At 43.0% G+C, this 15,430-nt stretch overlaps 1 protein-coding gene across 1 annotated transcript in view; it reads left to right on the forward strand.

Annotated features, from left to right (window-relative positions):
• SRM (spermidine synthase) overlaps positions 1-15,430 on the forward strand; it is a 127,850-nt gene that overhangs the window by 88,441 nt on the left and 23,979 nt on the right. The window contains exons 5-7 of the mRNA XM_086921319.1: positions 234-317; positions 1,154-1,299; positions 11,733-11,855. Of these exons, the coding sequence (XP_086777445.1) occupies positions 234-317; positions 1,154-1,299; positions 11,733-11,855 (353 nt within the window). The remainder of the gene's footprint in view (positions 1-233; positions 318-1,153; positions 1,300-11,732; positions 11,856-15,430) is intronic.

Raw genomic sequence — 15,430 nt, forward strand, 5'->3', positions numbered from 1 at the left:
CCTGGTACTTTTGTTGGTTGCCGATCACCTTCACAGAGAGTCATTGGAGAGAAGTCTTCAATCGAAGCCGAAACAAACGTTTGAGAATAGGAAGTTGCGCTTTCCAAAACCAAGCCCTGATGGAGTATGCATATCCGATAAATATACAAGAGCAGTAAGGTGTAAAACAGTGGTAACAGATAAAAAAAGTCTTCAATAATGTGTAAGTACTTGATGTGTCCTCTGTTCCACAGGTCCAGCTGAGAGCCTCTTCAAGGAATCCTACTATCAGCTGATGAAGACTGCACTCAGGGAGGACGGCATCCTATGCTGCCAGGGTGAGGTGCCTGTTCTGTCCCAGGAGCCATAGAATTGTATTATTATTCTCAGGAGGGCAATGGTGGCTGTGGGTTGTGTCCTCAAAGTAGAGCTAATATTCTCCATGTCCCCTCTATGTTTCCTAGCCTATTGGAGTGGGGTTGAAGGGGTAAGAAGAGAGGTACTGTGGCTTGGTTTATTCTTTATTGACTACAGGGTGAGTGGTACTGAGGTCTCAGTCAGTGTTTTCAAGTTCTATTTGTTGGCCTTTTTATCTTTGGTTGAAACATGTGGTCCTCATTATCTAGAATATTTCTTAAGTATTTTATATGGCACTGGTGGTATTGTTAATCAGTTCCATCCATTCAATTACATTTTTTTTGCGAAGTGCTGTTCTCTACAACTAGTCTGTGACGTAGGAGGTCCTTCTTTGTGTTCAGATGGTGATCACTGGTTCAGTTTGAGGCTGAGAATAATCTTTATTGAGTTGAGAAGATTTGGTTTACCCCTAAAAATTATGGTTTGGAATGCCCTTCCTTGGATGAAATCGAAGTGGCACTCTGATTCCACTTTTTAGGAAGATTTGCCCTGCATGCAGAAGGTATGGTTCTTGGGCTTCTCTCTTCATACTTGATTTTTTTCTACTCGTTGTAAAAGGTGTGTTTTCGAGGTTCCAGCCTATGGCTTCCAAGGCCTTTTGCTTTGAAAGTAGTTCTCAGGTCTTGGTCCAATACTGGAAAGCTTTCTCTAAGGTATAGGAGGCGTGAATCTCTTTTTCCAGTTCATTACTAGAAAACCTTCTTCCATGATGTAGGGAGCATGACTCTTCCTTCAAATCCTCCCGTTCCTCTTGCAGGAGAATGCCAGTGGTTGCACCTGGACCTTATTAAGGAGATGCATCACTTCTGCAAGTCTCTCTTTCCAGTAGTGGGATACGCCTACTGCACCATCCCTACCTATCCAAGTGGACAGATTGGCTTCATGCTGTGCAGTAAGAACCCGGTGAGTAGTTCACATGCCTTGACCACCTTTACTGGAGCTGGTAGGGTTCTTGCATCAACGTTTTTATATCACCCACTATTCATAATATGTTGTGCACTGCAGTCTTGAGAGGAGGGTGGGATAAGGAGGGTTTTGTAATATCTTGTTTGCTTCAATCAAACACTGCCAAAGCAATTGCTTAGCTCATCCAAGGACGGAATTAGTTCAGTAATAAGCATTCATAGGCAGACGTTTGCTGTCGGACTGACTGATTAGAATATTCTACAGCTAAGCCGGCTTCATTATTTCTGCATTTGAGGCTGCGGCTGCTGCATCAATCGCAATAGAGAAGTAGGAAGTCTTGTGTTTGTACAGTTATAGTCCAAAATTAAGATGGCAATCCTGGACATGTCAAGAAATGTCAATATATATATCCCATCAGGTTAGAGGCGAACAGTATCTTACTTGAAACCTTTTTGTTGGAGGCACCAGTTGGTTGTAACCTTAGGAACGCTGCCAACAACCGTTTACGGTCATCATGTGCTTCAAGATACTCTGGTGCTCCCCTTTCCTCCTCGTTTTTCAGTATTTCTCAGTCAGGTGTCATTCCTACTTCTCCTTCCATCTTCCTCTCATTGTTTTCCTTACTTCATTGCTTTTTCCCCTTTCCTCCTCGTTTTTCAGTATTTCTCAGTCAGGTGTCATTCCTACTTCTCCTTCCATCTTCCTCTCATTGTTTTCCTTACTTCATTGCTTTTTCCCCTTTCCTCCTCGTTTTATAGTATTTCTCAGTTAAGTGTCATTCCTACTTCTCCTTCCATCTTCCTCTCATTGTTTTCCTTACTTCATTGCTTTTTCTCGTATTGTAGGCATGGCTTGTCACTTGTTCGTTTTTCTTCTAATCAAGTCAAGACTTTTCTTTTCTCTTGGATTCTATATTCCGTCTTGTTATTTGATGTATGTTAGTATAGATACTTTATCTAAATTCCTGTCTCTACTTCTCCTTTTTTCATCTTTTCTTGTTTTTTGTCCTGAGGCTTTTTCTTATTGTATTTGCTATCTTTTATCTTATTGTTTTTAATGTCAGTACGTATCGTTTCATGGAACGTCAAAGGTCTTAATTCTCCCATTAAGACACAAAGAATTATTTCTAACCTTGCCAAATTGAATGTGGATTTTGCTTTCCTGCAAGAAACTCTTTTGTCTGAAGCGGAATCTGTTAAGCTTAAAAGAGGTTGTGTGGGAGAGGTGTGTTTTGCTCCTGGGGATGGTAAGCGCAATGGTGTTATTCTAATTCGTAAATCTCTTTCTTATTCCCTGTTGGCTACTGAATCTGATACCGATGGCATCAGGTATGGTACTTTCCTTAAGGGGTGTTTCACTCTCTCTTCTAAATGTTTATGCTCCCACAGGCGGTGACCCAATTTTTTGGCGCGAGATGGCTACTCGCATCACCAATCTCATTGATGATAATTTCATCATGGCAGGAGACTGTAACCAGCCTCTTGATCCTTTTTTGGATCGACACTCTAAAGCCTCCTTCGTTCCAAACAAGCCTCATAAACTTTTTACTCAAGCAGTGTCGCAGCATAAACTTATTGATGCTTGGCGTTTATGTAATCCAACGACTAAAGAATTTACCTTTTATTCTCCTTCTCACCATTCCCAATCACGTATTGATTACATTTTTGTTTCCCATCATCTTTCCCAATCTCTCACTCATGCAGAAATTGGCCCTATCCTATTATCTGATCACGTCCCCGACTTTATTAATATTGATATCCTCCCCAAGGTCATTGGGCCCAAGAGGTGGCGTTTCAATAATTCTTTGCTTTTGGATCCTAAATTTACCACCTCCTTCACTGATTTTGTTCAACGAATATTTTGCCATTAATGATACCCCTTCTATTCCTACCCACACTATTTGGGATGCATTCAAGGCCACAGCCACGGATTTCATCATCAATTATGTGGCTAAGGAACGGAAGACCGCTCATAAGCACACTAGCGATCTTCTTCAAAAAATCAAGGGTTTGGAACACTCCTACTATACCTCTCATTTGAAGGAAAGCTTGACAGCCCTTATTGATGCCAAATTGAAATTTAACAAAAAATCCACAGAAGACGCCTCTCTCTACCTATTGAAATCTAGTTCGACATTTTATGGTGGGAAAAATAAAGCGGGGAAAATTCTGGCTAATTACTTGAAGGTCAAACACAATAAATTGAACATTGAATCTGTATTTGATGATAACGCTATTCTTAAACATAAAGACAATGATATTCTAGATGAATTCTCCCGTTTCTACTCTACCCTTTATTCCTCCGAGACTCATCCCACTCCCAATCTCTTTCTAATTTCTTCTCTACTATTCACCAACCAGACAATTTCCCTATTGACTTAACCTCTTTGGAATTGGACATTTCCCAACAAGAATTACTTTCCGCTCTCCAATCTCTCAAAAAAGATAACGCTCCTGGACCTGATGGGTTTACTGTTGAATTTTATCTTATTTTTTCCAAATTGCTAATGCCTAAATTACATTCCCTCATAGATTCATTTGTTACCCTTGGCAGCTCCTCCGGTACCTTTTCTGATGCTCATAATTGTATCATCCCTAAGGAAGGGAAAGATACTAGATATTGTAAAAATGATAGACCAATCTCCTTTGTCAACATTGATTATAAGATCTATGCTAAATCACTGGCAGCTCGATTAGACCCCTTTTTACCTGACTTACTTGGCCCGAGCAATCTGGATTTGTTAAGTGACGCTTTATTACGGATAACACTAGACTTCTTTTTAATGTTTTATCTAAATCCCCACGCTTTCAAAATTCTCTTGCGGGTATTGCCTTAGACGCAGAGAAAGCGTTCGATAGGGTAGAATGGACCTACCTTTTCTCTACCCTTAAATGATTCGGGTTTGGTCCTAAGTTTATATCCTTAATTTCCTTTCTTTATTCCAGAGCAGCGGTCTGTGCAAATGGGCTGGTTTCCTCTTTTTTTGATTTAGGTATAGGTGTACCGCAAGGATGTCCTCTATGCCCCTTTTCTCTTTAATTTAGCTTTGGAACCCTTTCTTTCCCAACTTAGACAGAATCCTGACATACATGGCTTTCAGACACCACATTCTCACATCAAACTTGCTGCCTATGTAGATGACATTTTACTCTTTATCTCCAACCCTACTGACTCCATTCCCGCCTTCCTTGCTGAAGTACGTGAGTATTCGCAGATTTCTGGCTACAAGGTAAACAATGACAAATGCAAAATTCTACCTCTCTCAAAATATACCTTCAAACCTGATTTCGCTGCCTCTAATTTCACCTGGAGTCCCTCTCACATCAAATACCTAGGCTTACATGTCACTCCTTCCATTACAGACACAGTCTCACTTTGTCTCAACAAATGCCCCCAGAAACTCTCCGATCTCACCACCAGATGGCATCCACTCTATCTTTCATGGTGGGGACGCCTTGATACCATTAAAATCATGTTCTCCCCTATTGTTTTACATATTATTTCTAGTAATCCGGTTCCCATTCCCATGAAGTTCTTTAAGAAGATTAACACCATTCTTTCTTCTTTTCTCTGGTTAAGCAAAAAATCCTGTATGTCTCTGCTTAGATTAACACGTCCTAAATCAGAGGGTGGTGTCAACTTCCCGGACTTTCCAACCTATCACAAGGCCTTCCTTTTGCGCCAAGCCTCCTTTTGGCTGCAAGACCCTGATGAGCCTTTTCCTCTATGGGTTACGGTAGAACGTCTCTCTCTCTCTCTCCCTTTACTTTTGCTGAATTTCTATCTTTTTCCCGTAAACCACAGTTATCATCCACTCCCATACACAAATTTACTGTCAAGCTACTCTTAGCCTCCTCTCCAGCCCCTCCCTCTTCGTTGCTTATTTTTTATCTACTACCATTTGGCATAATAAGTCTTTTTATCAATAACAAACCTTTTTATTGGAAATCTTGGAGGCAGAAGGGTTTAATTTGGGTTTCTCAACTCTTTCTCACTCCACTTTTTTACCTTTTTCAACACTACGCCAATCTTTTAATCTTCCCGTTTTCTTTGCTCGTAAATATCTCACACTTAAAGAAGCGGTTATGTCTACTTACTCCCAGATCCAACTTTCTCACAATCGTTCTACATCTCCTAACCTTGCCTCACAACTCCACTCCTTATTAACTACCTCCTCTAAAGCCTCTCTCATTTATACATTCCTTCGCTCCATACCTTCTCCTCGTCCAAAGTCTATGGTAGAGGAACAATGGGAATGCGACTTTGCCATCTCTCGGCCCATCTCTTTGTGGGATAAGTTATGGACCAAGATTCGCAAATCCTCTAGATCGGTCACTTTAACATAGACATTATTTTTCATTTATAATAGACTTCTTTTTACACCACATGTGCTTAGTAAAAAATTCTCTTCTGTCCCTGACCTCTGTTGGTCCTGCTCTTCACCCAATGCAAATCTATTCCACATGCTCTTTTCTTGCAATATCATTCATGATTTTTGGAAACAAATTTGGTCCCAAATCAATGATATCTTTCACACTCAAATTCCTTTTACTTTTACCCACATTTTTTAGGTCTCGGCTAGCTGCGCGGAAGCGCGTCTCCGCCGAGATCTTTTGTCAGCGAGTGTGCTTCCCAGGAGACACTCCTGGCACGCGCAGGCGAATCTAAACTGGCACGCGCATTAGTACGAGCGCTGCGCGAGGCTCCCACACAACACACGCATGCGCATACATAGAAACAGAAGCGCTCACGCACGCATATACATACAGAACCCCCCCCACTCATACACACACACACACACACGCGCACACACGCACGCACGCGCGCGCGCACCGGCCCCCCCCTCTCCCCTTTAACTTACTGTGGCAATCTGGGGGACTCCGCTCTCCGCACCGGCAGGGAGAGTTGACGCTGCGGCTCTTTTCCCGGGACTCCCTCTTGGTCAAGGGAGCCCCGCAACACGTGTGCAACGTCCTGTTGTCGGCCCCGGGGCTCTCCACGCTCGCAGGAGCCCCGGGCCGCTCCACGCATTTCCTCCGCCTGCCTCCTCTTCCGGTCCGGACGCGGCTCCGCCCCCGTCAAAGGCGACCTTGCCTGACTCCGGTGCGGCCGCGGCGGAATTCCGGGGGCAGTAAGAGTTATTGTATATTTGGCTGCTAAATGAAAGCGTGTCCATCTTATCTGCATGTAGACGAGACTCACAACGCCACTCTAACAACGACACTGGCTTTTGTTCTGTTTGCCTGTTGAGTTCTAGTTGCTAGTGCAATATGTAAAGATGGGATAAGCCATTCTGTCTTATTTCCGTGCTGTGTTGGATTAATTAGATATCTCTTTCTCAAGTGTTCTCAGTGTTGAGCTGGTGGAGAGATTTAGCGTGTTGCTTGGTGTCTCTTTGTAGCATGTTTGCTTTGAAAGGTCACGTGTGCTTTAAACTCCTGGTTTGCTGTATCCATTTGGCCATGTATTTATGTGAGGGAAGGTCGTGTTTGCTATGACTACAGTACTTGGTTAGGTAATGCTCTGTCTTTATAATCTTACTTTTATGTATAAATACTGTCATACGCTTGTTTTGACTGTGAGGAATTTGTGCTTTTCTTTGTCTGTATCTATTCCTCTTTGGCTACAATGGGGCAGTGTTGACATGGTCCTGCCACCCTTTGTAGCTGCAGTGTATGGCTTTGCACTACATTAGTCTTCTTTGCTCCTGCGACAGCCTTTGGCATTGAGTTGGTGCAGTTGCTGTAGAGTTGCAGCCACAGTCCTGCAGTGAATCACTGTGACATCCTGTGAGCTCTTTTGTAGTGAGACACACCTTTGTGTTTGCTTGTGACTGCAGGACTGTGGGATAGAGTTGCCATCGTATTCTGTTTTCCACTCCACAGTGCTGTGTCCTTCCCGCTCACTGCACATCTCGGATTGCACATTTCACGTCATATTAATAGATAGTGGAGCAGCTGCCTGAAGTAAGATTGAGCTGAAAAATCAATACCAGTAATTGGCCCTAGGCAAAGCGCTTCATTCATCCTATGATGCCAATGGGTGGCTCTCTACAGAGACAGGGTGAACGGGACAAGAACAGAGTAGAATACATGTAACGGGCCTTGCATCTTCAAGGCATGCTGGGAACAGGTGGCCCAACCCTACATTTATTGGTAATAACAGTTTTCAGTTTCTATCTCATATGCCGAGTAGTGAGTGCCGAGTAGTGAGTGCCGAGTAGTGAGTGCCGAGTAGTGAGTGCCGAGTAGTGAGTGCCGAGTAGTGAGTGCCGAGTGCAGAGTAGTGAGTGCTGAGTAGTGAGTAGTGAGTGCAGACTAGTGAGTGCAGAGTAGTGAGTGCAGAGTGCAGAGTAGTGAGTGCAGAGTGCAGAGTGCAGAGTAGTGAGTGCAGAGTGCAGAGTAGTGAGTGCAGAGTGCAGAGTAGTGAGTGCAGAGTAGTGAGTAGTGAGTGCAGAGTGCAGAGTAGTGAGTGCAGAGTAGTGAGTAGTGAGTGCAGAGTAGTGAGTAGTGAGTGCAGAGTAGTGAGTAGTGAGTGCAGAGTAGTGAGTGCAGAGTAGTGAGTGCAGAGTAGTGAGTGCAGAGTAGTGAGTGCAGAGTAGTGAGTGTAGAGTAGTGAGTGTAGAGTAGTGAGTGTAGAGTAGTGAGTGTAGAGTAGTGAGTGTAGAGTAGTGAGTGTAGAGTAGTGAGTGTAGAGTAGTGAGTGCAGAGTAGTGAGTGCAGAGTAGTGAGTGCAGAGTAGTGAGTGCAGAGTAGTGAGTGCAGAGTAGTGAGTGCAGAGTAGTGAGTGCAGAGTAGTGAGTGCAGAGTAGTGAGTGCAGAGTAGTGAGTGCAGAGTAGTGAGTGCAGAGTAGTGAGTGCAGAGTAGTGAGTAGTGAGTGCAGAGTAGTGAGTGCAGAGTAGTGAGTAGTGAGTGCAGAGTAGTGAGTAGTGAGTGCAGAGTAGTGAGTGCAGAGTAGTGAGTGCAGAGTAGTGAGTGCAGAGTAGTGAGTGCAGAGTAGTGAGTGCAGAGTAGTGAGTGCAGAGTAGTGAGTGCAGAGTAGTGAGTAGTGAGTGCAGAGTAGTGAGTAGTGAGTGCAGAGTAGTGAGTAGTGAGTGCAGAGTAGTGAGTAGTGAGTGCAGAGTAGTGAGTGCAGAGTAGTGAGTAGTGAGTGCAGAGTAGTGAGTAGTGAGTGCAGAGTAGTGAGTAGTGAGTGCAGAGTAGTGAGTGCAGAGTAGTGAGTGCAGAGTAGTGAGTGCAGAGTAGTGAGTGCAGAGTAGTGAGTGCAGAGTGTGCAAAGTGCAGAATAGTGAGTGCAGAGTGCAGAGTAGTGAGTGCAGAGTGCAGAGTAGTGAGTGCAGAGTAGTGAGTGCAGAGTAGTGAGTGCAGAGTAGTGAGTGCAGAGTAGTGAGTGCAGAGTGAGTGTGCAGAATGCAGAATAGTGAGTGCAGAGTAGTGAGTGCAGAGTAGTGAGTGCAGAGTGAGTGTGCAGAATGCAGAGTAGTGTGCAGAGTAGTGAGTGCAGAGCGCAGAGTAGTGAGTGCAGAGTGCAGAGTAGTGAGTGCAGAGTAGTGAGTGCAGAGTGAGTGTGCAGAATGCAGAATAGTGAGTGCAGAGTAGTGAGTGCAGAGTGAGTGTGCAGAATGCAGAATAGTGAGTGCAGAGTAGTGAGTGCAGAGTAGTGAGTGCAGAGTAGTGAGTGCAGAGTAGTGAGTGCAGAGTAGTGAGTGCAGAGTAGTGAGTGCGCAGAGCAGTGAGTGCAGGTGCAGAGTGGTGTGTGCTGTTGAGTGCAGAGTGCTGTGTATTGGCAATGTAAATGACAATGCCATTTATTTATGATTTAAAGAAAAAAAAAGAAATGTCATGAGCAATGCCAATTGCTCTACCTTTAATGATGCCGAGACCATTGCATTGCAAATGCTTGTTTAGACAGTTTTTCTCCTTGTTGGGATCATGTTACTTTTGATGTGCGAATCATTGATTTACTGATAGCGGTTGTGTTGGACAGGCACCAGGAAGGGCTCGCCCCCCCCCCGCATGACGGAGCCCGGACACCGGCTCTCCATGTGCTACCCACAGAAGCAACCTGCAACCTGTCCCCTACGGGACACCTGCCCTCGAACATCTCGGTGTCACTGGCCCGGGCCACAGTCAGCACCATTGCCCGGGCCCAGCCGCCATCTTGGACACTGCACCACGAGGCCGCATGGCCTCAGCTCGACCCCAACCCTGGGCCTGGCCAGGCCCCGACATCCCGGCACCACCATCCACCCAGGAGGTGAACGGACCACTTGGCAGGTCAATGGGAGAGAGGAGTGTCGATGGCTCTCCCCCGCCAGGTGCCGATCGCCCCCAGCCTCCCCGGGCGCTGGCTCCACCCCCCTGCTGGGTGTCTGGACTCCCTCATCCCGGACCTCCCGACCTCCAAGCGCGAGGGTCCGGACATCAAAGGGCGCCAGACCTATAACTGGGGCAGCTCCAGAGCAGGAAGGCAGTTGTATCCTGGAGTCGAGAGACACCGTGAAGAACTCATCCTTGACGGACTGCTGGCGCTGCCGCAGCCCTGCCTTGTGAACTGTCGTCCTGCCTGCTAGCGCTGCCGCGGCCTTCTGCAACCTTCATCCTCGTAGGGGCCTGCTGGCGCTGCCGCGGCCCTTTGCAACCTACGTCCTCGTCGGGACCTGCTGGCGCTGCCGCGGCCCCTTGCAACCACCATCTTCGTCGGGACCTGCTGGCGCTGCCGCGGCCCGTTGCTATCTACGACCTCCTCGGGACCTGCTGGCGCTGCCGCGGCCCGACCTTCTAGAACCCCGAGCTCGAGGATTGTGAGCTATCATCATTCCACCTCCATGCCAGATTGGTAACAAGACTGTCCCGCTACCCCCTTTCCCTGCCAGAGACTAGAATTGAGAGGATCCTCGTATCCTGATCTCACTGTACCGCCTTACCTTCTTTCAAGAACTATATATAAAAAGCGTTAAACCTTGTCTCTGTGTGGTGTCCATCTGTGGGGGGGAAGTTACTTGTCTGTACGATCGCTAGGAGACGGCTCTCCCCGGAGGCCTCTCCCCTTGTCCTCGGCCGACCCTCCAGGTCCCGTCTAACAGGTTGCATTCCAACAAATTACTGTTAATTGGAAGAATTTTACAAATCTCTCTTTCAAAGCATGGTGGTATAATGTTTGTCATAACCATAGGCTAGATACTACCTTTGTTTTTCCTCTTCATATGGCAACGAAACGCACCAATTTATGGCTTCCTGTAACATTACACCTTGATGCTTGTGCTAAAAAATCATTTCATTTATCACCCATTCAGCACGAAGTCTCAAAACCTCCCTGATTGACCTTATTGTTCCTAAATATTTTACTTTGTAACAGATTTTATTACTGTTGCCTTTTCATTTTTTTTTACTGTACAGCCTCATTTATTCTTTACAGCCAGTCTACCTCTGTTATTCATGCTATGCTCTTCTAGAATACTTTTGTTTTCTTTTTTGTATCACCTATGTATATTGTATTGACACCATTTATTATTCAATAAACTCTTTCTGAACTTAAAAAGATACTCTGGTGCTCTGAAAAAACTCATAGAAGAGCCCGCTCTGAGTTCAGTAGAGGTAAATGCTACATCTGTTCCCATGTGTTTGACTCACAGAAAAATCCCAAGGATCATGAAGCATACTTTTTTTTTTTTTTTTAGAGTTTTATATAGCTTGAACTAGCCCCGGTACTGATAAGCTTAACAGATCCATGTAAAGCAGTAGCCTCCTTCTTGTTATATGTGGGTGTGTCTATTTTAAGACGAGGAGTGGTTAAGGAAGAGTAAGCAGAGGATACCTAAGACAGTAGCAGTCCTCTGCGAGAGCTTGAGGATCAGCCTCAGCGTATGCCTTTTACGTCCTATGCATTGTGTCATTCGATTTGCAGGAGTTTGCTTAGCCCAGGTTGCTCTGCAGAAGTTTTCACCAGAATTTGCACCAGGTACACAAGGTTCTTGAGTTTCCCTTAGGTGATTTGGATGTTTTATTTTACAATATATCTTTATGGGGTGTGCAATCAGAAGATTTGTATTTTTTTTAAACCATAGGAGACAAAATGTAAATACCGTAAAAAGAAGTGATCAGTTCACATAGAATATTTAGATGTTTCTTTTTTTTATATCACTGTAATAATTTGAATAAATGTCCGTGCTTTTATAAAACACGTACAAAGACAAGTCATTGATTTGTTTAGAGAGCCACCTGTGCCCTCCTCTAGTCTTGTCTTCTAATAGCTCAGACTCCAGCACTTTTCAACCTGGACCAATTCACAGAGCCAGAACTCTGCCTCAAAAAAAGTACTGGAGTTTGCCTAGTATTTTATGTTTCCTACCTTTATCGTATACTTTAACATTTTTCTTGCCATTTTGTGTGGATTTTATTCTGTAAAACTGCATTTTTTTTTTGTCTAGAATACGAATTTCAAAGTGCCAGTGCAGGAGCTTTCCCAGGAGCAGGTGGAAGGAAGGAACCTCCGGTATTACAATTCCGATGTTCATCGGGCCTCGTTTGTTCTCCCAGAGTTTGCACGGAAGGTAGGAGGACTGGCATCATTCCAGGGAACATTTGATATGTTCATAAAAAAATGTTCTACTCAGGCTGATGAGGAGGGAGGGCACTTGACTTTAGCCTCAGCCGTGGAGTATGAAACTTTTTTTAAAGTGCAAATTTGAGGAAATAAGAGCCTGATTTTTTTCATTTAATAATCTGATATTTAAAAGTTCTGCTATCCTTTTATTTCCCCATCATAGAACATTAAGGGATAACCCGCAGCAAACCTCATATTACCGCAGGTTTTTGTTAGCTCTCAGTAAATGTGATGACTGGTGTTAGTTTAATAAGCATGAGGCAAAGTCTCCTGCAGAGTCTGGCTGAAGGGTTTCATTTGCAGAGGAGGAATATGTAGAAGGACTTCTACACTCTCATTTAGGTAGTATGTAAGAGTAAGTCATGGTAATTGGAAAACATGATTGGCACAATTAAATAAGCAACACAATTGGACTACGTAAGCAGTAATGAAAAGGCCCAGCTTCTCTAATGTGAAAAAAAACCTTTTAATAAACGACCCCTTGCAAACTAAAACTTGATTTGAATACTAAAACTGTTTCCTGAGAATGTTTCGATTTAACTTAAAGACATTTTAAAAATGGTGTTCTCGGCATGATACCTTATATCCCTGAAGCTGTAAGGGATTCTCATCAGCTGGACACCAGTTGATAATTGTTTGCAGATTTGCTTATATCTGCATAGGCAATTTCTGCAAGCATTCTGAAAGCCAGTAGATCTTGAGTTTACTGCGCTAACACATGCTGTATTATCACATGAGAGCGACACACAAGGGAGGGAGCCGACCAGAACAGACAGAGGGCAGTGACAGCTGTAAAGTAGCCCTTCATGCAGTTTAATGCAAGCACTACAGTGGAGACTGAAGGATACACCCAAATAGCATTAGGTAGGAAATGTTGAATTTTCCACAGGGTTGAGCCAGCAGTTTAATTACAAAGTCTTAAGCCATAGCTGGAAAAAAGCTGGCAGAAGAAAGCCAGAGGTTACAAGGGTGTATCTCGAGCCCATTCTCTGTATATTAGTAGCTATTGGTCTGTTTGACATCTGCACTGTTTAAACTTAGACCTAATTAAGATATTAATTGGAAATATGTTTAGGTTATTTAATAACCATCTGTAATCTTAAGTTTGATTGCGCACAAGTATTTTTTTTCTGTTTTAAAAAAAAATGTTAGCTTTGTAGCGTGCCTCGGAGGTATCACTTTGTAGACCATAAAGTGTAATTCAATGATTAAGTAAGGCGTCCTCTAGTCTTAGTCCCTCCCGGCGCAGCTATTTCCGGACTCGCCCAATCGCGTTTTAAAGGTTCATCTTTAATCGAAATATTAAATCAAAAAGTTTGAAGAAATGAAGGTGATCCAATAAGTGTTCTTTAATAGTTTCTTTGTTTTCTCAATATGTTGCAAATCACATATTTCGATACATTTTTCTTTATAATCCAAATTCAATCCAACAATTTACGATAATCCCAATGCATTTTGTGTCTTATCGACACTTCGTCAGGGGAATCTGGTACAAAAAGAAAAGATGTGTGTTATGAGGACACCTGTTTACTGTATAGGACTAATAGTATAGTACAACTGGTGTTATGTGTTCGTCAATATTCAGTTCAAAGGTGCAGGCATTAGTCAAATTGTGGTTCCTGTCATAAAAAAAATTATGTGTTAAGTGACTCGGCCGAAAAAAAATAATAAATGGAAGTGACAAAGTTATTCTAATCAAAACGTGAGGGCCAAAAGATAAAATGACTATTTACCAAGGGGGTGCATTCGCTATGTGAAAGACCTTCGTTGATATTACACAGGTGCTCTTTACAACTGCCAAGTACTAGTAAATTCCGAGATTAACAATAGTCATAAAAGTTTCTTGATCTGATGTTGACCATCATGCTCGGGATGCTATTAAGAAAGCGTGTTCGGGATAAAAGTAACAGATGTTAAGAGTCTTACCGTAAGCGTGGTGTCTTACTTAGACACCGAAGTTTGTCTAGCCTGAGCGCATATGTAGAAGAGGATGTTTCCAAAATATACGCACTAATTAAAGAGGACACCACACCAATTCAAAACAAAAGAAGCAAATTGAACAACATACGACAACTCATATATTTGATGAAGAGAGAGATCAATCAAAGGCTGCACGCCAGTACACTTATTAGATACCACCGAGCACAAAGGATCCCAAGAGGTCTAAGAGTCCCATTAAAACCGTTACTATGTAAGAACAACAAGAAATTCTTCGAACGTTGGTACGCCATACTTAAGTGTTCTCTTGATCTTATCTTGTTGATCATAGAAGAATTATCGAAAGTATTAGAAGATCTGGAGTTAGAAATATCCAAGTCCAAAGAAAAATTACAGACCATAATGGAACAAGAAGATTGGCAGAAAACCCTAACAGACATCAACTTGCAGCTAGAGAAATACACAGAAGAGATTAAGGAACGTAAAGTCAGGAAGTACAAAAGAGATACTATTGATTACAAAATGGGTGAAGTCTACTCCTGGGCTGAAATATATGCTAAAAGACGACAGAACAAACCATACACTCCCAATACGGAAACTGAAAGATCATCTTCAGAGGGAGAAACCATAATCACTAAAACAAAAGAAACATGAAAAACTTCAATGGCATCTACATCTGCACAAATAGTCACATCTGTTCCTTTTTTAGAGGAAGGCCACAGAGATCACGAAGACCCAGGAGGGGCAAAAGAAAGAGACCAAACAACAACAAAGGTCCAAACACAGATAGTCAAAGCGAAGAAGGGGAAGAAAAACTGAATGAAAACCAACTAGTAATCAATATTTCATCTTACAAGTTGAACAAAATTGAACTTCAAACTTTACAAAAGGGAACCTCTTATGTACCGGCATACAGCATCACCAAATTAGAACTAGATGTCAGTCTTTTCAAATTAATGAGAAAGTTAAGGTTATGCCATTTTTTTGACAACATCATACAACTTGAATCCAACCAGGAAATTGATCAACAATTGAAACATTTTAGAAACAAGAGCAACTATCAGGCACCTATGAGTCACAAAACGTTAGATACATTTGAAACTTTGATAAGCAATGATATCAGCAAACTGAATTTCAAAAAGAGTACCAAATTTCAAAATCGATCCAAAAAAGAATACAACGCCCTCAAAAGAATATCACAAAATCCTAACATAATTTGTCTAAGAGCTGATTAAGGGGGAGCCATGGTACTCATGGATTCGAGCTTTTACATTTCTCGAGTAGACACACATGTAAAGGATGAAGAGACATACATCTCACTAGGACATAATCCTACCAAAAGATTTCAAGAAGTGCTGGCACAGATTGTAGAGAAGGCACATGACGAAGGAACAATTTCAGACAAAACAAAGAAATACCTCACTAAAGATCATCCTTAAAACACCAAAAATCTATATGCTTCCTAAAATTCACAAGGATCAAAAACAACCACCATTTCATCCGATAGTAAACACCAGAGGGAGTATTCACGAACCAATAGGCCAATTTTTACATGTCCACCTACAAAATTTTGTGATCAAAGTT

The sequence above is a fragment of the Lissotriton vulgaris genome, chromosome 5 (genome assembly GCF_964263255.1).
Source record: "Lissotriton vulgaris chromosome 5, aLisVul1.2, whole genome shotgun sequence".
Classification (NCBI taxonomy): Eukaryota; Metazoa; Chordata; class Amphibia; order Caudata; family Salamandridae; genus Lissotriton; species Lissotriton vulgaris.